Raw genomic sequence first — 27,332 nt, 5'->3', positions numbered from 1 at the left:
GCAAATCACCCATACGACACGATCATATACAATCGAATATGAATTACCATGGCTCATAAATTACTGTTAGCTAAACATAGTAAGTATTAAGTAGCTAAACTCCAAAAAAAAAAAGATATCTGTCATCCTGTTGGATTCTGTTGGATTAGAATATTGAGTAGCTACACTCCGAAAAAAAAGATATTGTCATCCTGTTGGATTCTGTTGGATTAGAATATTGAGTAGCTACACTCCGAAAAAAAGATATCTGTCATCCTGTTGGATTCTGTTGGATTAGAATATTGAGTAGCTACACTACGAAAAAAAGATATCTGTCATCCTGTTGGATCTTGTTGGATTAGAATATTGAGTAGCTACACTCCGAAAAAAAGATATCTGTCATCCTGTTGGATTCTGTTGGATTAGAATATTGAGTAGCTACACTCCGAAAAAAAGATATCTGTCATCCTGTTGGATTCTGTTGGATTAGAATATTGAGTAGCTACACTCCGAAAAAAAGATATCTGTCATCCTGTTGGATTCTGTTGGATTAGAATATTGAGTAGCTACACTCCGAAAAAAAGATATCTGTCATCCTGTTGGATCTTGTTGGATTAGAATATTGAGTAGCTACACTCCAAAAAAAAGATATCTGTCATCCTGTTGGATTCTGTTGAATTGTCGTACAAAAGATGTAATTTCCTCTCGACAATTCAACTTTCTTTTTATACACAGTTTTTTTTCATTTTAAAGCCAGGGATCTAAAGGGATAAGACACTGGCCCATAAATTGATGTACATCACCAAAATTACCCCATTTGTAGATTACAATTAGCGGTTGAAACGTATAGACATTCAATTTAATGAACCGACCAATCAAAAAGCAATAAAGTTATTGAGCCAACGATTTAGAAATTGTTATTATAAAACTTTGGGGACTAGTGTATTAAACAAACATCCCAATGTCTCTTCCCTGATGTTCTCAAGCAATTCGTCTTTTTTTTTGTATTTATAGCTATTTTATGAATGGATATTTATCTATAGTTCAGTATTTTTTTGTCTGTCCATTAAGATCTACTCAGATTTTGTTCTTGATTTTAGAGGGACAGAGTAAGGTTTTTTGTAGATCTAAGACATGAGACGGTTTTATGCCATTATATGCCCGTACTTCCTAAAGAAGCTAAGGACGGGTCCGTTTTTCATTTATAAAATATTGGCGGCTGATCCCTTAGTAACTAGCAATGAAACAGGGGAAAAGACAGTTTATTAACGTAATATTTTAGTATATTAACATAGAATATTACTTAGTAAATAGATGAATCAAAACGATATCAAATATAATTTGCTTTGAATTACTAATTCAAAATGTATATTTCCATCCCTGTTTTTCGTATATCATAAAATTGTAAATTTCCGTTTCTATTTTGTACCAAAAAAAAAGATAAAACTATGAAATTTGACAACAGAAAAAAAATAATCTTTGCTTATAATATTAGTTACTAGCGGCTACGCTCCTAGAGGCCTCTAGTGGCACTTAAATGTTTTTTTTTAAATGTCTATGTTGCGTTCAAGCATCTACGTAACATGTCTATGTTGCGTTCAAACAAAGCAATATTTAGGGTTATATCTTAAAGACTTTGATAATAAAAGACATATAAAGAAAAAAACATCTTATAGTTCCTATTAAAAATGACGCCATATTGTACAAATGATCAATGAAAGACCAGTATACATTTTACTATTGGTCAATTACAATGTTTACTATCATTTGATTTGTATGATGCTTCACAACAAAAAGAAAAACGGTCTTGGAAAAAATATTATTTATTTTCTAAATAATATTATCAAGAGAATTGTTAAATAATAGATGTGTCAATACACTATACAAGTATATTAGTGAGGTATTTGAGTAGAGTAGAGTATTGTTAAGTGTTATATTTATACAAGTATATTAGTGAGGTATTTGAGTATAGTAGAGTATTGTTAAGTGTTAGATTCTCCTCCTGTTAAGTGTTAGATCTATACAAGTATATTAGTGAGGTATTTGAGTAAAATAGAGTATTGTTAAGTGTTAGATCTATACAAGTATATTAGTGAGGTATTTGAGTAGAGTAGAGTATTATTAAGTGTTAGTTTTATACAAGTATATTAGTGAGGTATTTGAGTAGAGTAGAGTATTGTTAAGTGTTAGATCTATACAAGTATATTAGTGAGGTATTTGAGTAGAGTAGAGTATTGTTAAGTGTTAGATCTATACAAGTATATTAGTAAATATTTGAGTAGAGTAAATTATTGTTAAGTGTTAGATCTATACAAGTTTATTTGTGAGGTATTTGAGTAGAGTAGAGTATTGTTAAGTGTTAGATCTATACAAGTATACTAGTAAATATTTGAGTAGAGTAGAGTATTGTTAAGTGTTAGATCTATACAAGTATATTAGTGAGGTATTTAAGTAGAGTAGAGTATTGTTAAGTGTTAGATCTATACAAGTATATTAGTAAATATTTGAGTAGAGTAAATTATTGTTAAGTGTTAGATCTATACAAGTATATTAGTGAGGTATGTGTGTAGAGTAGAGTATTGTTAAGTTTCAGATCTATACAAGTATATTAGTGAGGTATATGTGAAGAGTAGAGTATTGTTAAGTTTTAGATCTATACAAGTATATTAGCAAGGTATTTAGGTCAGTAGGTAGGTCAGTTTAGTGTAAGCTCTCAGAGCATACAGTTGCATGCACAATGTGAAAGCTGCAGTAAACTCACTTGTGACTTAAGTGAGTAACCTCACACAAAAATCCAACATATAAACATCAACTTTAGTTAAATAAAAATATTTATTCCAAGACAAAACTTCTAGAATCTACATCTAAAATGGATTTAAGTGATGATATCTACAAACCCAAATTCAATGTCAACCACGTTTCAAAGCCAATTACAACCCTTCATCTTCAAGTTTTATAATCGCCATAAATTCAAATCGCTACTATGTCATCTCTGCCTTCATTTATAAAAACAAAATTCTTCAAATTTAAAATATTTTACCTAAAACGGCCACTTCTTCCCAAGAAAATAAGTAATATTTCATAGTCAATAGTTAATCTGCCAGACATTAGTTATAGAATTATACTTATATATATTCACTTCTGCAACATACATAACAATTTTGGCCTAGCATCAGAATTTTGCTAGCTAATGATGGGGGTTAGATTTTTCTATTATGTAGGTCTCCCAAAAATTAGTCCTTTAATTTATACAACTTAATCTTCAAAAAATAATCTTCAATCTAATCGTCTAATACAACTTAATCGGCCAGACATTAGTTATAAAATCATACTTACAATATTTACTTGTGTAACATAATATCAAAATTGGCCTATCATCAGAATTTTGCTAGCTAAGTCCAGAGGGTTAGCATTTTTCTATTATGTAGGTCTCCCAAAAATTAGTCCTTTGATTTATGCTTAATGGGAGGGGCATGTATCTATTAGACTACATATAATAATTTAAACTTTCAGGTGTTTATTTTTAGTTGATTTAACAGCAAATGTCACCTATATCAACTACAAACCTAAACTAATGTATCCTAAGACTATATATAATAATTTAAACTTTCAGAGGTGGTTGTGTGTAAGTTGTTCTAACAGCAAATGTCAGCAATGTCATCTTCTGCAAATCAAATACTGTATCCTAAACGGCCACAACACCCCATCCTAATAAATCACAGCTGCAAACAATGTAGACATCTAATAAAAGAGTAGCTTCCTCCTAAATATCATACTAAAAATTATTTTCTTATGATACAATCAGCATAGTTTTCTTCTAAACATACAAATCAGCATATTTTTACATTTTTGAACTTCTAAATGACATTCATTATTTCTATATACAAACAAATTCCAATAGAAACACATAATAAACACCAGTTAAGTCACATTTAATTTAATCATATCTCCAAGGGTTTTTTTACTCCCTTATCTGAAAACACAAACCGCGGCTTGGGTAAACCCTCAAACTTGACTAATGGTCATAAATGAGGTGTCAAGTCGCAATTATTTACTTATGACTGACTTTATGTTCTTTTTTGCATTATGATTAATTGTAATTGTTTTTTCTTCTATAATCCACTTACATAAACGTTGTCATATGTATAATAATTGAATTTAAATATACATACATACAGGTACTTGAGTAGAGTAGAGTATTGTTAAGTGTTAGATCTATACAAGTATATTAGTAAATATTTGAGTAGGGTAAATTATTGTTAAGTGTTAGATCTATACAAGTATATTAGTGAGTTGTTTGAGTAGAGTAGAGTATTGTTAAGTGTTATATTTATACAAGTATATTAGTAAGGTATTTGAGTAGAGTAAAGTATTGTTAAGTGTTAGATCTATACAAGTATATTAGTGTGTCATTTGAGTAGAGTAGTGTTTTGTTAAGTGTTAGATCTGTACAAGTATATTGGTGAGGTATTTGAGCAGAGTAGAGTATTGTTAAGTGTTATATTTATACAAGTATATTAGTGAGGTATTTGAGTAGAGTAGAGTATTGTTAAGAGTTAGATCTATACAAGTATATTAGTAAATATTTGAGTAGAGTAAATTATTGTTAAGTGTTAGATCTATACAAGTTTATTTGTGAGGTATTTAAGTAGAGTAGAGTATTGTTAAGTGTTAGATCTATACAAGTATATTAGTGAGGTTTTTGAGTAGAGTAGAGTATTGTTAAGTATTATACTTATACAAGTATATTAGTGAGGTATATGTGAAGAGTAGAGTATTGTTAAGTTTCAGATCTATACAAGTATATTAGCAAGGTATTTGAGTAGAGTAGAGTATATTTGATTTAATATGACGATTTGTAGTTCAAATTATTGTAGTTTGATGTACAAAATATGAAATAGTTAATAAAAACCCCTTACTTATCTAAAGAGAAAATAATCTTAACTGAAATAAGTATATTGTAAAGAGAAAAAAATAGTTTTATCCCATTTACATTAATATTTATTTTTCATAATTAACTTTATCATACAGACATACATTTGTCCAGAAATAAAAGAATAATATTATCTTCCAGTTTGGCTACAAAGCCGATTAATATCTGATGGATTAGAACTGGTTCTCAGCCATACTGAAAAATTATGTTTAGCATTATATTACAGACTATTTCCAAGAATATTAAAATAAAAATCCTAAGTTTTGTTAGCCCAAAACAATAGCAAAACTGGTCTTAAACTTATAATTTTTTACTTCAATATTCACGTAAAGCTGCCTTAAATACGATGAGATAAATAGCTATTAACTATTACAAAAAATATGCCTGTATTATAATCTCTTTAAAAAAAATATAAAAAGTATTTAAATTTTCTAATTCTAAAAGAATTAGTAAAAACTTTTTGTTTCTCTTTTGTTTTTACTTTTTGGGGTGAATGATGACCTACCCCAAGCCAAATATCTTTTACTTAAATAAGCTTTCATGTATTGGTTGACCGATGATCTGTCCATCCATTTGCAAGATCTTAATAAACTTACATTTATTAATTCTTATACATACTTTAGTATAAATCAGAGAGAAAGAGGAAAATGTGCTGTTTATTACACTAGTCCCCAAAGTTTTATAATCTTATTCGTTGGCTTAACAACTTTAGGGAACTTTAGTGAATTTTGATTGGAAGATTCATTAAGTTGAGTATTTAAACGTTTCAACCACCATTTTTAATATATAGATGAGGTAATTTGTGTATCATCATTGGGGACGTGCATCAATTTATCGGCCATTGCCCTTTAGATTTCTGAGTATAAATAAATATATTTGCCTCTCCATTTATCTTAATAAATGTGTCAAAAACACAACTTCCTTGATTTTCAGTGCATTACATTTATTGGTAGTCCCAGGGATCTAAAGGGATAAGACAATGGCCGATAACTTGATGTACATCCCCAATGATAATACATAAAATGACTCCTTCTTTACATTACAATGAGTGGTATTAACGTTAGGGCACTCCTCTTAATTAACGAACCAATCAAAATTTGATAAAAGTTCCCAAAATTGTTGAGCTAACAAATAAAAAACGTTATCATTCAACTAGTGTAATAAAAAGCCCAATGCCCCCTCCCTCCCTGGGAAATCCATATCCTTCATTTAGTCATTAGAAAATAATATAGTTGTTAAAAATTTCATTTTAATCCTACTCTTGTATCTTGGACAGTTTTTATCCATTTTTGGGGATTTATGTAGACCCTTTTATGATAAAAGTACCATGAAAAAAAAATTTCTACTTTACAATTTATGTTTAAGAATTAAACTAGAAATTTGAATAAAGCATTTCAAGCAAATAAAATTAAGTCTAAGATTGTTTTAATTTATAGATTATTGTTGTTAGTTCTTTTTAATGTAGACTTTATCTTTTAAAATCATTTAGTAAATTTCAAATTTAAAAGAATGTATAATGTTTATTGGAAAATTGGAAGCAAGCTAATATCATATTTATCAAAATTCTTTTGATAGTCTGGGAAAAATATAAAAATTAGAAGATACTCTGAATCTATAAAAAATAAAGTTTTAACATAAAATAAATTTAAACTAAATATAGACAAAGTAATTATTAAGAGTGGTTTCTGTAATACCTAGAATCTATTATGAGACAGGGAGGGAGGGTACATTGGGCTGTTTATTACACTAGTCCCTAAAGTTTTATAATAACATTTTCTTACTCGTTTGCTTATCAACTTTAAGGACTAATATTGAATTTTGATTAGTTGGTTCATTTAGTTGATTGAGTTACAACGTTTCAACAAAATATTACAATCAGCAGGGGTAATTTTGTGTATTATCATTGGGAATTCACATCAATTTATCGGTGATTGGGTTATCCCTTTATCAACTTATAAACAAAATCATAGGATAAAACGTTTAATCAGATCATTTATTTTTCTGTCTGTCATCATGTTTTTATGTTTGTTTCTTATTCTATGAAAGCATTTGAATGTGATTTCTCTTGGAAATAAATTGTATTCTGATAATAGAAAGAGAAGGAAGGAAGGAAATTTTAGAGCAATTTACTTTTTTTCAGGTTTAAGGATAAGTAATAAATAAAATATGTTTTCTTTTATTTAAATATCAAATTACCACTTCTGTAGGTTAAAATGAGGGGTTAAAACGTTTGAACACTCAACTTAATGAAGCTACCAATCAAATTCACAAAAGTCCCCAAAGTTGATAAGCCAACGAATAAGAAAACGTTATTATAAAACTTTAGGGACAATTTCCCCTCTCTCCCTCGTCATAGGAGATCAATATTTTAAATTGGATAACGCCCAATTAGTTCAATTAGTTATATAAAAAAAAAAACATTCCTTTATGTTTTCATTAACTTTAAAAAGAATTATCTAAACATAACCGAAAAGCCTGAACCCTTTATGCATGATTTTTCTTACAGACATTTACCTATAAAATATATATATATATATACAAGGAAAGAACTCTGAAAAGGTATATTGATTAGAAAGAATATTTGAATTGAATTTTATATTTTTACATATTTTAAAGCTCTTAGATTTTAGAAATCGTGTAAATTTTACTCCTGGTTAAAATTTGGAGGGGGGTGTGAGTATTTCCTTAGACTCCTTTATTATAAACCAGTGGCTATGCCCTCTAGAGGCCTCTAGGGGCACTTGAGAATAGTTATAAACCTTTCCAGGACTTTTGAGAAGCTACCCTGTAAAAAGAGAACCACTTTGATTCAGCGATTAGCGAGATCGTTTGGTACAAACAGACAGACAGACATCATGTTATTTTATTATAAGGATACATATATCTCAAGCTTGAATTCTTTAGAAACTATTTTAATAAACATTTTCCCTGTTTAAAAAACCTTTCAATATAATAAATCTTTTTTACAGTCAGGAGGATGAAAAAGATAATCTTTGATCGTTTTGTCAAATGACTATTAGTGTTTTCAAAGACAAACACCAAAATGTGTTAAAAATCACCCATGTGACGTCATAAAAATGAGGAATTATCCATTTCTTTTTTAGGGGTTTCCTTTCCCACTTCTTCTCTCATCTCCCTCATTTTTATGACGTCACATGGGTGATTTTTAACACACTTTGATCTTTGTCTTTTCAAAAAACATCTTAGCTTATGTATAAACTTTACAACATTAAGAAATGCACAATATGAAAAATTTAGGTCATGGATTTTAATCTTAGATTTTTTTTTAAGGGTTTAAAGAGTATTTCAACAATCTAACCAGTTGTACACATCAGTCTGTTAAATAAGTGTAATCTTAAAAGAAAAAGTGATTTAAGACCTGTTTTACTTAAAAATAAGATATTTATGTTGAAGCTTTTATCGTTTGTCGCATCTATTGTTACAGCGAGACAAACAGTCAATCATCCTGTTGCTTTAGCAGATAGGGCAACACTTCCGTTATACAGAGAGAGAGTGGACAATAGGCTCAGTCTCCACAGTTTTATAGTAACATTTTCTTATTCGTTGGCTTAACAACTTTGGGGACTTTTAATGTAAAGAAGTAATTTTGTGTATCATCATATGGAATGTACATCCATTTATCGGCCGTTGTCTTATACCTTTAGATCCCTGACCGTTATATAAATTTTAAATTATTTCAGAATGCAACGAGGGATTCGTGTCACTGGACTCGCGGGAGACCGTGTGCGCCAACGGGCTGTGGTCAAAGAAGCTGATCTGTGTGAAGCCTGGCGCTATGCTCGTTGTGGGAGGAAGATCGGATACCTACGGGGTTCTTAGCTCTGTGGAACTTATTACTTCAGGTTAGTTTTGTTCATTTCAGTTTTATTAACTGTAGGAGGATTTGAGTTTGTACCTTAAGATATCACTAAAACTAAGTTAAACAGATATGGTTCTCCTTTGCAGTAAATGTTCGGGGAAGATATGGAACTAGTTTTGGGAAGGGTAACTACCCCTCTCGTATGAAAAAAATACCTCCCTCACAAAAGATATGCATCCTTATATTCAAGTAACAGGATCTCGATTTGTGTGTACCTAAGGATCTCGCTATCCGCTGAACTGATATGGCTCCCCCCCATCAAAAGAAATCGCCCCCAAAAAGAAATGACCACCTCCATTTTTTTATTTTTTATTTTTAAACTAAAATAAAATATAAAGCACGTCAAGAAGACTCTTGTAATATTTAAACTAACAAATGATTGATTTAGGTGGACTGTGTAGAAATGCAGTGCCCGCTCTACCTGGAATGAGATGGAAAAGTGTTGCCGCATCCCTGGACACAGATACTGTTGTCGTCTGCGGTGGAATTAACTTCCTAGGTATGCGAATATCCTTATATGCAGGGGGAGTGGAGACAATGTTCTGTTTATTAAACTAGTCCACAAAGTTTAATAGTAACATCTTCTTATTTGTTGGCTTAACAACTTTAGTGACTTTTAATGAATTTAATGATTGAGCGTTTAAACGTTTCAACCACTTATTTTAATCCGCAGAAGGGGTAATTATGTGTATTATCATTGGGGATGTACATCAATTTATCGACCATTGATCCCTTATGATCCCTGCCTTATATGTCCACTCTCAAGAATATGATCCAAAAGCAAAATAATTTAAGACCAACAAAAAAGATGTATTTTTGTAATGAAAAATGAAGCTTTTAATATTGCCTGGCCTGCATTGGTAAATTAGTCTATGTATTGGCCTATCATTTGTAATTTGTATTGTGTGACGTCATTTCTTATAGGCACTAAAAAGACACAAAACAGCTATGTTTCTTTAGTAATTATAAATACTTTTCTATGTTATTAACTCTTTATTGATTTTTTTAACCCTATGACTAAATTATTAACAATCTCTATGTTAAGGTGACCCCAAGACGGACTGTTGGAAGCTTGTGTTCCCAGAACCTGAATCCAACTCCTCCCCCACCTGGGAGCGGATAGCAAGCCTGGCCGTCCCCAGGGATGCGGCCGCCTGGGCCGCGGAAAGCGGGAAGTTGTTTGTGATGGGCGGCTCCCTAGGACCTTTGTCTGGATACACGGCCAGTATGGAGGTCTATGATCCGGTTTCTGACAGGTATGACACTTTTTATAGTGTCTATAAAAATGACGTCATACTGGCCAACCATTAAAATGTATATTGGCCTGCCATTGGTAATTTAGTCTGTGTTTTGTCCTATCAATGGTAGTTATGACGTCATTTTTATGGTTACTCTAAACATCTTTGACAGGTTTACAAGTATCTCCTTATTTAACATGAAAAATAAAGGAAGTTTAGTTGATGAATGTTTAGGATTGTCACATAAATCAATTCACATAACTTTTTGAAAAACCTTTTTTACCAAAAATCAGTAGAACATGAATATTTATACTATTTTCTACCCCTAAAGATATTACAATGGCCAGTAGAGGTTAAGACCCCTAAGACCCTTAACTATTTACAAATACTAGAATATTTTCCGTTTGATATTGGGTAAAAAAATGCTTTATTCCTTCCCAATAGTTTTCATTATTTAAGAAATAGAAATAAAAATATATTTCATAATATTTTTTTTTAGTTGGTCAGTTGCCAATCCGCTGCCATCTGATAGATCCTCCCATTGTGCCGTGGGACTTGGAAATGGATCTATAGTAGTAACTGGAGGGTATGGAGCCCTCTCCAATGTACAAAGATTTGACATAGACACAGGTAATTATGTCTCCAGCATGGCTTCTAATCCGATTATTATCCGCTTGACTAGAACAGGTTCTAAGCCATACTGAAAAATCATGTATCGTATGGTATCATATCCAGTTTTCTACTGATATAAAAATGTACAATCATAAGATTAATACCAGTTTTGTTAGACCCTCGGAGCTAACAAAACTTGTGTCAATCTTAATTTTTTTTCTCATTTTAATATCCACGGAAATCTGTCTATAATACGATGCGATAAACAACTATTACAACATGTTTTTATTTTCAAAATTGATGTAACAAATACACAACTTACTAAGCTAAGAACTTCATTTTCATGAGATGCTTCAGACAGGAGGTACGGCAAAAGTTATTTAACCACTGCCCCCTCTATTATTTACTTCTATTTGATTGCTGTAACACGGTTTGATTAAAAGGTAGAAAGCCCTGGAGTTTTTACAATGGTTAGAATCGTAAAATCTATAAAAGGTTATAATTTTAAAATTTTTAAAAGGATTATTTTGTCCAAAGTTTGAAAACTTATCCCTTATACAATCCCTAATTAGTATTCAATGTAAAAATTCTAGTACTTAAAATTTTCCAGATTTTCTTAACCTAATTTGTCTGCTTGTCAGTCCAATATATATTTTCCAATATAGGTTTTTTTCCTTCAAACATATTTTGATTTTTATAATTTTTTCTATTTGTTTTAAAGTTTTATAACCGTCTATTTATGTTGATGTTTAATTAATCATCTTTTAAATTAAATTTTGAAAATTAAAATTTTGGAATTAAGAAGAATTCGTTAATCTAAAATCCTTTCATTTTATCAATGTTTGTCAGTTTCAAATGGCAGAATATGCAAATACAGTGTGTTTTTTTTATGAGAACTTTTTTGAAAGCAACTTTACCCCACTTATAGTTATCAGAATTTAATGATTAATGGCTTATTTTCTTTGTTTTTTAAGGCAATTAATAGAACAAAAAGTACAGTAAAATCTAAATTTCAAAACTTAGGTGTTAACATATAAAAATGGTTTTAGCGCATTTTTCTTAAAAAAATGGATTTTCTGTAGTCAACTTTGGGGGGCCAGTACTCCCTCCCTGGTTGATATATGACCTTCAAACTTTGATATGTTCTAGTACATGTCCCTAATAGTATCTGTATACATAGCTCTATATCTCAACTTTGAAGTGTTTAGCAGCCATTCTTGCAAAAGGTTGATTATTTGAGCATAAGAAAAATGCGCTAAAACCATTTTTATATGTTAACACCTAAGTTTTGAAATTTAGATTTTACTGTACTTTTTGTTCTATTAATTGCCTTAAAAAACAAAGAAAATAAGCCATTAATCATTAAATTCTGATAACTATAAGTGGGGTAAAATTGCTTTCAAAAAAGTTCTCATAAAAAAACACACTGTAGATATTCAGTATTACTGTACATCTACCAATTTATTATCAAACATCTTTTTATCAAACAACAAATGACCAGTGATAGGCCAGTATACATTTTACCATTGGTCAATTACAATATATATTGGCCTATCATTGGTCATTTGTATAGCTTCATCCATGCAAACAAATTATATGATAACGATTCTATGTTTCCAGGTATATGGACTGACCTGCCTAAACTGAACCCGCTGCGGGCGCAGCACGGGTGCGCGCTTGTAGAGCTGAAGGGTCAACAAGGAGTCCTGGTTGTGGGCGGAGACTCAGGAGGAACCAGGCTTAATGATGTCAGGTAGGAATATCAGGGGTCTAAAGGGATAAGACAATGGCCGATAAATTGATGTACATCCCCAAAGATGATATATAAAATTAAACCTTCTATAGATTACAATTAGTGGTCGAAACGGTGGATACTCAAATAAATGAACCAACCAATCCAAATTTAAATAAAAGTCCCCAAATTTGTTAAACAAACGAATAAGAAATCGTCATAGTAAGACTTTGGGGACTTTTAGATAATTTTTATTCATGTGAATGCAGAACCTTAAAAGCAAAATAAAAAATTATAATCTCTTAATAAATATTATTAGGTTATTCTGCTAATAAAAACATGACTATGTAATTTTTTATATTAATTTTCTTAAAACTTGTAAGAATACTAATATCAAAAAAGAAAAAAACAAATCAAAAACAAAAACAAAAATAACAAGACTGAATGAATATGTATTAATCTATTTTATAGTTCTTACTAACGGTTTCGCCCCTATTTAGGGAATAAATGGCAAATTCGCAAAATTCGTACAAATTCTTTTTTTTAAATTAAGGGGGGATTTTTTTTTTGGGGGGGGGGGGTTAAGGTTGTCCCACCCACCAAGAAAATATTCAAAATATAATAAAAAGAATTTTTGAGAACCGAGACGCCGAAGGCACGGACTAAAAAACTGGTTTTAATCTTATTATTGTACATTTCTATATTCGTAGAAAACTACAATATACGACATAATACGATGCTAGACATACTTTTTCGTATGGATAAGAACCGGTTCTAATCCACCGGTTTCGAATGAATACGAGAAAATAATTTCCAGTATGACTTCGAATCCAGTTAGTATACGCTTCATTAGAGCCGGTTCTCATCCATACTGAACAATTATTTCTAGCATTGTATTACAGACAATATCCCACGTTTATTAAAATAAAAATAATAAAATTCAATATTATATTTTTTACATAATTTTTCATTTCAATATATGTGGGAAACTGTCTATAATACGATGCGATAAATAACTATAATGTTCTTTCGCTAATCATCTATTTTTTCAGGTTCCTCGGACTTGGTCCTTCAGCTGAATGGTTAAAGATAGCAGATCTCAATACAGCCAGATGGGGCCGCCCCAGTGTTGGTATCATTGGTGGAAAAATTACAGGTTGGTTTAATTCAAGTGTTGGAAAGAGCAGAATTGCAGGGGTCTATAGGGATACGACAATAGCCGATAACTTCCCAATGATGTTATACAAAATTACCCCTTCTGTATGTTAAAGTACTTAATATACCAACCAGTCATAATTCGGTAAATGGCTCCAAAGTTGTTCAGCCAACGAATACAAAAATGTTTTTATAAAACTTTGGGGACAAGTATAATAAACAGCCTATTGTCCCCTCTCTCTTCGTCATAATTGTCTACTTGTCCTATTAACTATTTTCTTTTGTAGTCTAATAAAAGGAGGGTGGATAGCTGTTAAAATATCGTAATAAGGTATAAAGGAAACATATTAGGAATCTAATTGTTTATTTATAGCTAACTACAGGAGCAAAAAAACTTCATACAATACAAATGACCAATGAGAGGCCAATATACATTATAATTGATCAATGGTAAAATGTATACTGGCCTATCATTGGTCATTTGTATTGCATGACGTCATTTTTTTATATACACTTCAAGCACTATAAACTGCCTTAAAGAGGTATCACGAGTTCTTTTGTCATACTACCGTCATCTATCGATAATTGTTAAATAACCTATTAATTCACATGAAATATTTTGAGCTAAATAATAAAAATAAAGTTTATATAAATCAATAATTATTTAAACGCTCATCAATTGCTTTGTTTAAATCAAAATTACACAAATTAACGCTGAAGGGACAGCTACATAAAGTGAATTTATCGAGTAATGATACTAAAGTAGTAAACCTTAAAATGTTTTTGATGAATATGATAAATATTGGTTAGCATTGAAGATAATCGACAGAAAAATTAACCTTTCACAGGCGGATTTTGTGTTACGTCCAAAATGCATTTTGCTAATATTTTTTATGTTAAAAACACAAAGAACAATTGAATTTTAGCTCCTTGAGATAGGATTTATATAATAGCAAATTGTGTCAAACGATTTTTTGCAATCAAGCTTACATAAATTAATAAAATGTTTCTAGGGGCGATAAAAAAGAAACTTTCTGGGGACTATTAGAAAGGAGAGCTAAATCGGTCTTTTTTCACTCACCCTGACCTCTTTTATTGGATGTTTATTCAATTTATCTAATATTTGAAATAATTAAAAACAATTAGTTCATTCGCCTATAAAATTTATTGTAACCCAAGATTTTAGAAGCAAGGATATTAAATCCTTTGTTAAATCTAACTTAAATGAACCTTAATAATGCAGTAAATATTTTTTCTTAAAGTAACTTTTCAAAGTGTCTAAAAAATCTGCCTGTGACATCATAAAAATGAGGTAGATGAGGGGAGAACTGGGAAAGAAAACCCCTAAAAAAGATAAGGATAATCTCTCATTTTTATTACGTCATTTTATTACTATCGCACTATTAAAGATCCTCTCATATTAATTTTTTATACTTTTTATTTTTAAAACATAAAGGTGGTTGGTTGACAACTTCACATACCCCTTTACCTCTTTCTAGGCTTGCGGTCAATAATCATCATAATAACAGGATATCTGTCTGTCTGTTTGTCAGTCTGTTTGTCAGTCTGTTTGTCAGTCTGTTTTTTAGTCTGATTGTCAGTCTGTTTGTTAGTCTGTTTGTCAGTCTGTTTGTCAGTCTGTTTGTCAGTTTGTTTGTCAGTCTGTTTGTCAGTCTGTTTGTCAGTCTGTTTGTCAGTTTGTTTGACAGTCTGTTTGTCAGTCTGTTTGTCAGTCTGTTTGTCAGTCTGTTTATCAGTCTGTTTGTCAGTCTGTTTGTCAGTCTGTTTGTCAGTCTGTTTGTCAGTCTGTTTGTCAGTCTGTTTGTCAGTCTGTTTGTCAGTCTGTTTGTCAGTCTGTTTGTCAGTCTGTTTATACTAAAGGATCTATCTAATCGTTAAACCGATATAGTTCTCCTTAACAGGGTAGCTTCTCATAGACCTTTAAAAGAACTCTTTTGGGGGAAGGTAATACCACCCTCCCAAGAGAAATCGCCCCTAGAAAAATTACCTTACAACCTAATTTTTTTCCCTTTTCTTTTTAAATCTAAATAAAAAAATTTAGTTATCGGAATCAACTTCCCCCTCCTCAAATTTCTCTAGAGGCCTCTATGGGGATTAACTGCTAATTTTAAATAATTGATAACAAAGACCTGATCTGTTTACAATAGAACAATACCTGTATTCACAATTATCAGTTTAAATTGGATTTGTAAACAATAACTTGAATTACAAAATTATATTTTCTAAACCAGATTTAGTAGAATCCAGGAATCTAAAGGGATAAGACAATGACCGACAAATTGATGTACATCCCCAATGATTATACACAAAATAACGCCTTCTGTAGATAAAAATTAGTGGTTGAAACATTTGATGAATACTCATCTTAATTAACTAACCAATCAAAATTCACTAAAGTCCCCAAAGCTGTTAAGCCAACTTAAAACTTTAGGAACTAACAATTTGTTTATTCCTCTATCTTAAATAGCAACCTAGAGAATTAAATAAGCCGAAATTATCTAAACTTGATTTTAGTATTTAAAATATTGTAAACCATGAATGGCATTAATTAGCTTAATTGGTACATCAGAGTTATTGATTATCATTAATAAGAAGATTTTTAATTAAAAGAGAAATCTATCAGGGATCTAAAGGGATAGGACAATGGCCTATAAATTGATGTAATCCTCTATGACGATGTACAAAATTACTCCTTTTGTAAATTATTTAAAATTAGTTGTTGAAATGTTTGAACACTCAACCTAATGAACTAACCAATAAAATTTCAATAAAGTCCCCAAAGTTGTTAAGGCAACGAATAAGAAAACGTTATTATAATACTTTGGGGACTAATTTGATATACAGCCCAATGTCCCGCCCCTCCCTGGAAATCTATTCATCTGTAATTAGGGATAATTAGATTAGTTTTAAATGTAGTTTCAAAATCTGTTAAGGACAATTTTCAACTTTTTAGTTAAAATCACTTAAAAATGTGTCAAGGGGGGAGCGGAAAGTGTTATATGTGACGTCATAAAAATACGTCTATTATCCATCACTTTGTAAGGTGTTTCATCTCCCACTTCTCCTCTCATCCCTCTTTTGTTAGACATATTTTTATGACGTCACATATGACACTTGCCAAAATTCTAGCGATCCTTGAAAATTGATTTTTAAAACCATCTATTTTAGTTGTTGGTGGCTGGGACGGGCGCAAAGCTCTGAGCACAGTGGAATATTACGAGGAGAAAACGGACACTTGGACAATAAACAGATCTAGCAGGCTGTCCACAGAGAGAAGATGGGCTGCCGGGGCACAGATAGCAAATAGTTTATTTCCAAGTTGTGTACAAAAACGCCAATAATCTACAGTGATCACTAATTTTAATAAATCAGTGAAAGAAAATTATCAACTGTGAATAAAACAAGATTGTTAAAGCAGCTTTAATATGAAACTTCAAAAAGGAAAGACAAGATTAAACCAGGAGTTTTCAACAAATCATGAAAAGGTAAATATTTTCTTATTTTCAAGCAGCTTATAGTGCCAAATAAAAGATGACGTCATAACAAAAATAACCAATGATGGGCCAGTATACATTTTACCAGTAGTCAATAACAATGTATACAGTCTCATTATTGGTCATTTTTATTGTATGACGTCCTTTTTTATAAGGCACTATAAGCTGCTTCCTTTTTTTTTACATAATATATTTTCAAATATGTATTTTAAGATAAAAGCATTTTTAATTTGTAAAAAAAGTTTATTAAGTTGAAAAAGTAAGTCTAGCAATTTAATTTTGATGCACTTTTCCTACTAACTTTCAGATATATGAGAAATTTAGAGTTTTCACTTTTTTTGGTCGATGCTTTTCTAAAGGTGTTTGCTTCCCTTGTTTTAACCTCACTATACAAATCTATTCCTATTTATACTTTTTTATAGCCCATGTTTAAATTGAAACAGTTGTAAAAAAAAAAGAGCGTAATCTTTTAGCATTTTTCCGTAATATTGGATGCAAGCCTCCAGTCAAATGCGCTTTTAAGGTCAAACTGTACCTAATTTGGACCAAACGCATAGTATAATTAAGAGCAGTTTGACCTAATAAGTGCATTTGACTGGAAGCTTTATGAAATACCTTAAAAAATGACGCTCTTTTAAATTTTTTTTTTGCCATGATACTTAGCATTTTTTCGTTCTTTCTTTAAAAAAATGCAATTTTAGATAAAGTCCCAACTCATCAAACTAAGTGCATCTAAATTTCTAAATATGGTCATGGAGGGAGGGGACATTTGGCTGTTTATTACACTAGTCCCAAAAATTTTATGATAACGGTTTCTTAATATTTTTTGGGAACTGGATTTATTTCTTATTGATTGGTTCAAAAAGTTACGTGTCCAAACGTTTTAACTACTAAATGTAATCTACTTAAGCGGTAATTTTGTGTCTCATTATTGGGGATGTATATCATTTAAACGGCCATTGTCTTATCCCTGTAGATCCCTGGGTTTCATAAACTCTACTTAAGGTCAACATAAATTCTTAATCTTTTTTTATGAGAAAAAAAAGAGAAGGATCAAGTGCAGGATCTAAAAGGATAAGACAATGGCCGATAAATTGATGTACATCCCCAATGATGATACACAAAATTATAATTAGTGGTTGAAACGTTTGGACACTCAACTGTATGTACCAAACAATCAAAATTTCCTAAAATTCCCTAAAGTTGTTAAGTCAACGAATTCGAAAACGATATTATAAAACTTTGGAGACTAGCGTAATAAATACCCCATTGCCCCTCCCTCCCTGGGTCAAACGTCATGAAAATGTTTTGATTTTCCTACTTAATATTTAATTGTTTATTGTTAATATTTTCCTAATTTCTAACAAATAAATAATTTAGATATTTATTTTATTAATTCATTCTTTTTTTCAGGTTTTAGTGTGTTTAATATGAATATGTACAAGAAAGAAGACAATGTGCTCAAAAATGGACAACTGAAATTGAACTATTTCAAAATAACAGTGCAAATGTCTGTATTATATGTTCCAAATTAAAATGGTTGACCAGAAATGTCTGCATTATATGTTCCAAATTAAAATGTCTGACCAGAAATGTCTGCATTTAGTGTTCCACAGGACAAGGATGTCTATGAAATGTGTTCTTATAATATATTTTCTACAAAATGTGTATACCTAATGTTCTCAATACCTGACTCATACAGTATTAAAGTTAAAATTTATATATTATGACCTAATTTTTTGTGCAAGCTTTAAAAAAATCTTCAAAAAAATTTTAAGTAAAGTAAAAATTTTAAAATGACATTTTTTGATAAAAAAATTAACTTTCCTAATTTATATTTATTCTATGTAATTTAGTGAAAAGTTTTAATAAAAAAATATATAATTATTCTATTTAACCCAATCTTTCATTTGCTTTAAAACATAATTCTAAGTTCTTTCATTTTATTGTTTGAAATTATTAACTTACAATTTTTTATACATATATTATTTTTTTATAATCTAAATATATTATAATATTATATATTAAATAATGTTAATCCCTCCTTCCATATTCATTCATAATAGCAACCATATAGAAATATTACATAATGTTTTGATGGTTTTTGATGCATTTTTAAAAATCCAAATCGCCAACACTGGTTTTATTTATCTAAGATTAAGTATATATTTTTTCCTAAACATATTTAAAATTTTCTAAGAATATAGGTATTAAACGTCAATTTAAGCTTTCAAAAGCCATCAAAGCTCTTTTAACCATTTTATAAACATAAAAATAGGTAATTTTAAATTTCCTATATTTTACTATGATTCATGTAAAAAAACAATAGTAAGAAAACTACATCTTGTACAGTGTAAATATATCAAATATTTTTAAACTATAAACATAATTCCTCAATATTAAAATGGGGTATAGTCCCATTCGTGGCAACGCCTTTTAAGGGGCGTTTCGTCCTATTTTCACAGTAGGTTTTCCCCTATTTCTAGCCCTTGCGTGGGGCTATACCCCTGCTGGGCAATCACCTAACCCAACTTAACCTAACCTAACCTATAAAAGCTAATGTGAAATTACGACGAAACGCCCCTAAGAGGCATTGCCACGAAAGGAACTATACCATTAAAATGGACATAATTCTAGTTGTGTTAATGATATTTTTTATTTAGTATAAGCAACCAAAATACAAAATTGTAAATAAACTAGAAATAGATATGACCTGTATCAGGAGTTTTTACCAGATAATAAATATCATTCACATAAATTTTCAAAAATCCCATTAAATTAGATTCTACAGAATCAGCTTATGATGCCTATTAAAAAATTACGTCATACAATTTAAATTACCAATTGTAGGCAAGTTTACATTTTACCATAGGTCAATTACAATGTATACTGGCCTGTTATTGGTCATTTGTTTTGTATGACGTCATTTTTATACGGCACTTTAAGCTGCTGTTTCTTTCCTACATTATGACGTTGGCATTAAATTAAATTAATTATTGAAATAATGAATTATAAAGAAGTTTATCAAGAAATCTTTATAAATTTGAAATTGTATGGTATGTCTTTAATAAATTATAAATTAGTTTTTTTTGTTGATTTTCTTGTAAATTAGACAATGGGAAAGTAACCGGTTAGGATCTTGATTTTTAGTTCACTACCAGGGAGGGAGGGGACATTGGGCTGTTTATTAGTACCCAGAGTTTTATAATAACATTTTCTTATTTTTTGGTTTAACAACTTTGAGAATTTTCATTGAATTTTGATTGGTTGGTTAATTAAGTTGAGTGTCCAAACGTATCAGCCACTAATTGTAACTGACAGCATTTGGAATGTGCATTAATTAATCCGCCATTGTCTTATCTCCCTTTAGATCCCTAGTTCACCACAGATGTATTCTTATCTAATAAACAATTTATTCGTGGAGGTTAATGTCAAAATGATTTTTTCGAAAAATAAGTAAAAATGCGATCTTTAAATAACAACTTTCAATGTTATTTAAGCAAAGATGACAACATTAATAATGGTGAATCCCGAATTATGATACACAAAATTACCACTTCTGTGGAATAGAATTAGTCGTTGAATCGTTTGGACACTCAACTTTATGATGAACCAACCAAAAAACTCAATAAAAGTTCCCAAAGTTGTTCAGCCGATAAATAAGAAAACTTTACTACAGAACTTTGGGGACTAATGTGATAAACAGTCCATTACCCCCTCTCTCTCAGATCAAAACAGCAGAGCTAAGACATTTTGCATCTTTAAGGAAAGACAGACGGACAATCATCCTAGTACTTATATAGTAACTATACCGATGTAAGCAGAGAAAGAGGAGACATTAGGCAGTTTGTTACACTAGTCCCCAATGTTTTATAAGAACGTTTTCTTATTGTTGGCTTAACAACTTAGTAATTTTTTATTGAATTTTGATTGGTTTGTTGATTAAGTTGAGTGTCCAAACGTTTCAACCGCTAATTGTAATCTACAGATGGGATAATTGTAATTTTTATTATTGGGGATATACATTAATTTATCAGCCATTGTCTTATCCCTTTAGATCACTGAGAATCATAGTAGCACTGCTAAGACAATTTGCATTTTTAATGAAAGACAACCAGACGGACAATCATCCAAGTACTTTGAATAGTAACTACACCGAATGTAAGTCAGGATCTAAAGAGATAAGACAAAGGCCAATAAATTGAAGTACATCCCCAATGATGATGTACAAAACTACCCGTTCTGTAGATTACAATTAGTGGTTGAAACGTTTGGACACTCAACTGAATGAACAAGTAAACCAACAAATTCAATAAAAGTCCCCAGAGTTGTCCAGCCGATAAATAATAAAACTTTACTATAAAATTTTGGGGACTATTGTAATGAACAGACTATGTCCCCTCTCCCTGAATGTAAGTAATGTACTGCTTGCCTGTTGTTTTGTTATCTGATAATCTGTGTCTAAGCTGGTCTATTAGTTTTTCTATCATGAAACAAGATTAAGAGATCATCTTAATTATCTCAGTCTATACAACCATGGAGGGAGGGGATATTGGGCTGTTTATTACATTAGTCCCCAAAGTTTTACAATAACTTTTTCTTATTCGTTGGCCTAACAACTTTGGGAACTTTTATTGTATTTTGATTGAATAGTTCATTGGGTTGAGTGTCCAAACGTTTCAACCACTAATTGTACACAAGGAGTAAGTTTGTGTATCATCATAGGGGATGAACATAAAAAACCATTGTCTTATCCCTTTAGATCCCTGTAGTCTAAAAGAAAGGGAAAGGACAATTATAGATAAATTATTTATCCCATTAAACACATTTTATTGATTGATGGTAGAATTATACTGGCCTATCATTGGTCATTAGTATTCTATGACGTCATTTTTTGTAGACACTTTAAGCAACTTCTTGAGGATGGAGGGGGTTACTAAAAAAACCCTTCTCCCCCCTCCTTAAGAATTTTTAATTTTTCATTACATATTCTGTATTATTTTTTGTAGCAAAAAACGCATTTCTTAAAACGTTCTGAGACAAAAATTCTCATTTTCGTTTACATGCAATAATGTAATAATGTAAAAAAGATATTTTATATTAGTCATCAATATCATTTTAGAAATATTAGAAATATAATCATCTATAATATAAAGTAGAACGATGTCTATCTGTCTGTTTGTCTGTCTGTTTGTTTGTAGCGAAGGATCTCGCTAAGAGCTGAACCGATCGGGTTCTCCTTTACAGGGTAGCTTCTCATAGGTCCCGGGAAGGTTTATAACTAGTTTCTTGGGGAGGTGGGACAACCCAAACCACCCCAAAAAATTTAAACCTCCCCCCCCCCTAAAATAAAAAAAAAATTGGTGCAAAAAATATGACGTAACAAAAAAAATTAGCCAATGAGAGGCCGTTATTGACCAATGGTAAAATTTATAGTGGCCTCTCATTGGCTAATTTTTTTTGTTACGTCATATTTTTTGCACCAATACTCACAGCATCAAAAAAATTTCTTTTTAAAACTAAAATTAAAATAGTGGGGTCGACTACCTCCCCCCCCCCCCCCAAAGAAAATTTATTTTTTAAAATTTTTCTTTTAAATCTAAAATACGAAAAATTGGTTTGATCAAACCTCTTGGGGCAAAGCCCCTAGAGGCTAGGGGCGAAGCTGCTAGTATTATATGAATTAGTAAGTTTTTTTTGTCTGAAGCTAAATATTTTGATAACTACAGAACTTTTTTAGTTATTCCTTATAGTAAAGGTTAACAACGGTCATGTAAGCTATTTTATTTTCATATTTCAGCATTGGTATGGCTTTATGCAATTTTTCGGTTCAAATACCAAGTATTCATATAAAAGAATAAAAGGTTGCTGGTGGGACTCAGGATGCAAAAATGAAGGATATTGTCACTAAATGTGTGTGATATTTGGTTGATAGTTTTCATCAACTTTACAATTTACACAAACAATTTAAAACCCAGAGATCTAATGGGATAAGACAATGGCCGATAAATTGATGTACATTTCCAATAATGATAAACAAAATTGCCCCTTCCGTAGAAAAATCTGGACAATCAAGTTAATGAAACAACCAATTAAAATTAAACGAAGTCTCCAAAGTAGTTAATCCAACTAATAATTATAATAAAACTTTGGGGACTAGTGTAATAAACAGCTCAATGTCCCCTCCCTTTCTGCTTTTAATCAAAAATATATTATTCGCCCATAACATCTAGTAGCTCAAATGGCAAAAAGTGGAAAGTAAATAGCCTTAAACCATGCCAAAGCGTAAAGGATTGAATCTAAAATATAATAGCCTAAAACCATCACAGTACCAATGAAAAACTTTCTCAAAAGGTTAACTCAATCGGTTCAGTTGTTGGCGAGATTTTTACACACAAACGAAAATCTTACTACTTTATATCATAGTAGCGGCTACGCCCCTAGCCTCTAGGGGCTTTGACCCTTGAGGTTTGATCGACCTAATTTTCGCATTTTAAAAAAAAAATTAAGGGGGGGGGAGAGGCTAGTCGACAACCCTTTTAAAAAAAATTAGGGGGGGTATTTATCATTTTTTGGGGGGAGTATGGGTGTCCAATCCCCAAAGAAAATAGCTTAAAACCATCACAGGACCAGTAGGTATATTTCCTGAAGAGTAGAGCCCAATCAGTTAAGTGGTTACTGAGATCTTAAGCTTCAGCCAGAGAGACGGACAGACATTAAGCTACTTTGTATTATAGACTAGCGACTACGCCCCTAGAATAATCTAGAGGCACTGAAGAGTTCTTTAGTTATGGATATCTTAAACTAAAGACAAAAAAAACCTTGTTATGTTTTTTAATAGAATCATCTAAAACTTAATTCTATATTTACTTTTAAATAGCTCATGATATAAAATGTGATTTATGATTTACGTAATGATTTAGTTATTCGGAACTAAATTTCAAATTTAATTTTATTGAATTTAAGTTTTATATCTATTTCTATTGTAATAATAAAATTTCAGAGAAATGACATCATAGCTTTGTTTCAATTCTATGAATGACGTTTTATAGGTCCTCGTGACCGTGGCTCAACACGTAGCGCGTCCTCACGTCGTCGGGGAGGTGATAGGTTCGAATCTCGGCCCGACACCCTGCCATAACTAACGACGTTAAAAATGTTCCTACTGGTGCTATTTCAGGTACACAACATAAATATTTAAAGTAAGGGGATTGTCTTGGCCCATAAAGAGGTGTAAATAATTACCATACACAGTTAGAAAATCTCAGATAAAGGTGGTGAAATCAAAGAGTTGGTGTTAGAGTATCACATCCCACTACAAGCGGATGATGTTTTGGAATCCCTAGATAATCACTTAAAAAAAAAAAAAAAAAGGAAGATCCCGGCCTTACGAAGTAAGGTAATTACGTTTTAAACAATTTTCATTCGAACGGAAAGGGGGAAACGTGATTTTCTCGGCCCATATTCAAGATAAACAGAAATAAATAACGTAAAACATTTTGTGTGATTACGTTTAAAATCCTCAGAAAGAATGGTTTATGGCTCAGGACGATCGCTGGAGTGACAAACGTCGGAGTGAACAAAAGCAGGAGTGTCTAAAATATTGAGTTAGTTAAGTATTTCTATACAGGTTAGGTTAGGTTAAGATATTAAGATTTACAAATAAACCCTCGCAGAGATTAGGTATTTAAAAACCTATAAGACGGTATAAATTAGGTAAGGTGGTGTTAAGTGCCCACTCTCACGTTCGTCACTCATACGTTTGTCCTAGGACCTGATTAGTCTTTCATGTATATACATGTATATCCTTTTAATTGAATAAACCTAATATTGTAATGTATGATTTCAGTAAATGTGTACATTACAAATATCAAAGCCTTCAAATTTTTAATCTTTTAATGGAATACTGAAAGTAAATACCACATCTATGAACTTTGATATTTTATATACATTTTCAAAAGCGAAGCTTTTATATAATTAGGGTCGGCCCATCCGTCCGTAATGGTTATCTCTTTTCGTAAGAAATTTAGAATGTTTCAATTTTGCATGGTTATAACTATTTTGGAAGCGTAGGAACTATAATATCGTTACCAGAAAGTCCGTACGTCCACTTAAATCTTTTTTACTTTTATAAAAGCAATTTAGTATGTGATATATTTATGCTTTTCATCTGGTTTTTGTCCAATGTTATAAGCAAAGCATCTCTATAATCAAGTCCTAAAATTGTAAGTATGTCCCTAAACATTATCCGGTATTTATTAAGTTTTTCAAAAAAAAAATTTTCTTCCTATTTTTTTGCATTAATGTTCTGATTATTTAGTTCTGACACTCTACGTGTGTTAATGTTCATTTGTCCTACTGTTTCAAGCTTCGCTTTTATGGATGTTGTCATCCTTGTTTTAATCCAATCTTGTAAAAACAAGGATGAAAACTTTTATCACAAATACAAAGGTAATATAAATTATTTAGAAAAAATTTAAATAAGATATTGGTTTATAATATGTATACTAGTGGGAGGAGGAAACTTGAATTTGATAACCAAATTTTTTATTTTACATTGAAAAAGAAAAGATAATTTAGGGAATTTTTTTGGGGGGGGGCGACAACCCTTCCCCCCCCCCCCCTAAGTTTAATAATAGTTTTTTAAAAAGAATTTTAAGGGGGGGGGTTCGAGGAGCTATTTCCCTTGGTAGGTTTGTGGTACCTTCCCCAAAAATAGAAATGAACCTTCCCAGGACCTTAGAGAAGCTACCCTGTAAAAGAGAACCATATCGGCTCAGTGGTTAGCGAGATAATTCAGCACACAGACAGACGCAAAGAGATCCTTTTACTTTATTATGAGGATTATTTTGTCAGTTTGTATATAAAGCTTCAAATTTGCAAATATGAAAATCATTATCTAAATTAAATAAGAACTTTTAACAAGAAATCGTTAGATTAATATTTCGCATTTAGAAGCAAAGCTACTCTTAAGCAGTGGCGTGCATCCGAAATTTATGAATAAATGATAACAATGTTGTCCCTAGATATCCACCCCTTTAAATTATCATACTCAATAGTCAAACAAATATCCTTTGCCAGGAAGTAGGCGCGCAAATTTTTTCACATCCCCCTTAAATTTAAGGGGGGGGGGGGAACACATTTTTTACTTGACACCACCCGTGGCTTTATTGCAGGGTGAATCAGGGGGGTGTAGACCCTTGTTAAGGGAGTTGTAGTGGAGGGTTGGTCGAGTAAGGTGGACATTTATGGGTGTGTTTCCACCTCCTTTACACGCCTCTGAGTCATAAGTTTTTTTTTAGAATACAAAAATATATGTACATATATTAACACATGACATATAAAGAATTATATTTTAAGGAAAAACTCAAGAGATTCAGTCAGTTTGGCTATAAACACATATTTGTTTTGTAGAAAATATGTTGTTTTTCTATGGTGTTTTTAAAGATGGACTGCTGAAAGTTTGGTATCTACTTTATGTTCACTTTTTCTTTCTATTAAGACTAGGATTAATTTTTTTCACAAAAACTAATAACTCTTGGAAACCTGGAAGATCAAGAACTGCAGGAACATTTTAGAACTATTTTTTGTTGTATTATATGATATTTAAGTAATATGTCAGCATTTACTGCTTTGGTAAAGTCATAGATTTTTTACTGTAACTGGATGGCTTAGCAATATTATTTGGCAGTCTGTAGCCGCCATAAATATATAAAAAATTAAAAAATTATTTCATCCAAACTTGTTTCTTGCAGGGGGGTAAATACATTTCGGGGGGTGAAGTAATTAGTAGTTGTTAATATGTATAACCAGACAACTACCTGAATCCCTCTGTTGGGGACCTTTTTCTCCGCAAGCAAATTGATTTCTGCGACTGTAATTGGTTGATTTTAAAAGATCCAATTGAACGTCGGCACATTGTCCTCGGGATTGGGATATACAGTTATCTAACCTCTTTCCCCTGTATTACTCTAATGTGTAAATAACAAAATTTAAAAGGCAATTGATCAAAATGCACCTAGTTATGAATGGCGTAATCCTTGTTTCTGTTAAAATGAGGTCAAGAAAAACTAATATCACGAGAAATATTTTTCATTAAATAAATTCTTAGAATCTCATATTTGTCAAAACTTAGAATTTAACCAGCATTTTCAATTATGTAATACTAGCGGCTACGACTCTAGAGGCCTCTAGGGACACGTAAAATTGTTTCTTTTAATTTATTTTAAAATCAACTATAAACCAAAAATATTTTTTTCGCTGAAAGATGGTGTTATTCATGTTTTTA

General features: G+C 31.2%; 1 protein-coding gene across 1 annotated transcript in view; it reads left to right on the top strand.

Moving 5' to 3' along the window:
* LOC145312412 (uncharacterized) overlaps positions 1-19,367 on the top strand; it is a 31,991-nt gene extending 12,624 nt beyond the window's left edge. The window contains exons 15-22 of the mRNA XM_080151648.1: positions 8,614-8,775; positions 9,181-9,291; positions 9,838-10,048; positions 10,530-10,660; positions 12,263-12,395; positions 13,427-13,530; positions 16,719-17,035; positions 18,458-19,367. Of these exons, the coding sequence (XP_080007774.1) occupies positions 8,614-8,775; positions 9,181-9,291; positions 9,838-10,048; positions 10,530-10,660; positions 12,263-12,395; positions 13,427-13,530; positions 16,719-16,891 (1,025 nt within the window). The 3' untranslated portion in view covers positions 16,892-17,035; positions 18,458-19,367. The remainder of the gene's footprint in view (positions 1-8,613; positions 8,776-9,180; positions 9,292-9,837; positions 10,049-10,529; positions 10,661-12,262; positions 12,396-13,426; positions 13,531-16,718; positions 17,036-18,457) is intronic.
* Positions 19,368-27,332: the final 7,965 nt, after the last annotated feature.

The sequence above is a fragment of the Acartia tonsa genome, chromosome 2 (genome assembly GCF_053477335.1).
Source record: "Acartia tonsa isolate MP-2025a chromosome 2, ASM5347733v1, whole genome shotgun sequence".
Taxonomy (NCBI): Eukaryota; Metazoa; Arthropoda; class Copepoda; order Calanoida; family Acartiidae; genus Acartia; species Acartia tonsa.
Note: the sequence above shows the minus strand (reverse complement) of the source record. Positions and strands in the feature narration are given on the sequence as shown.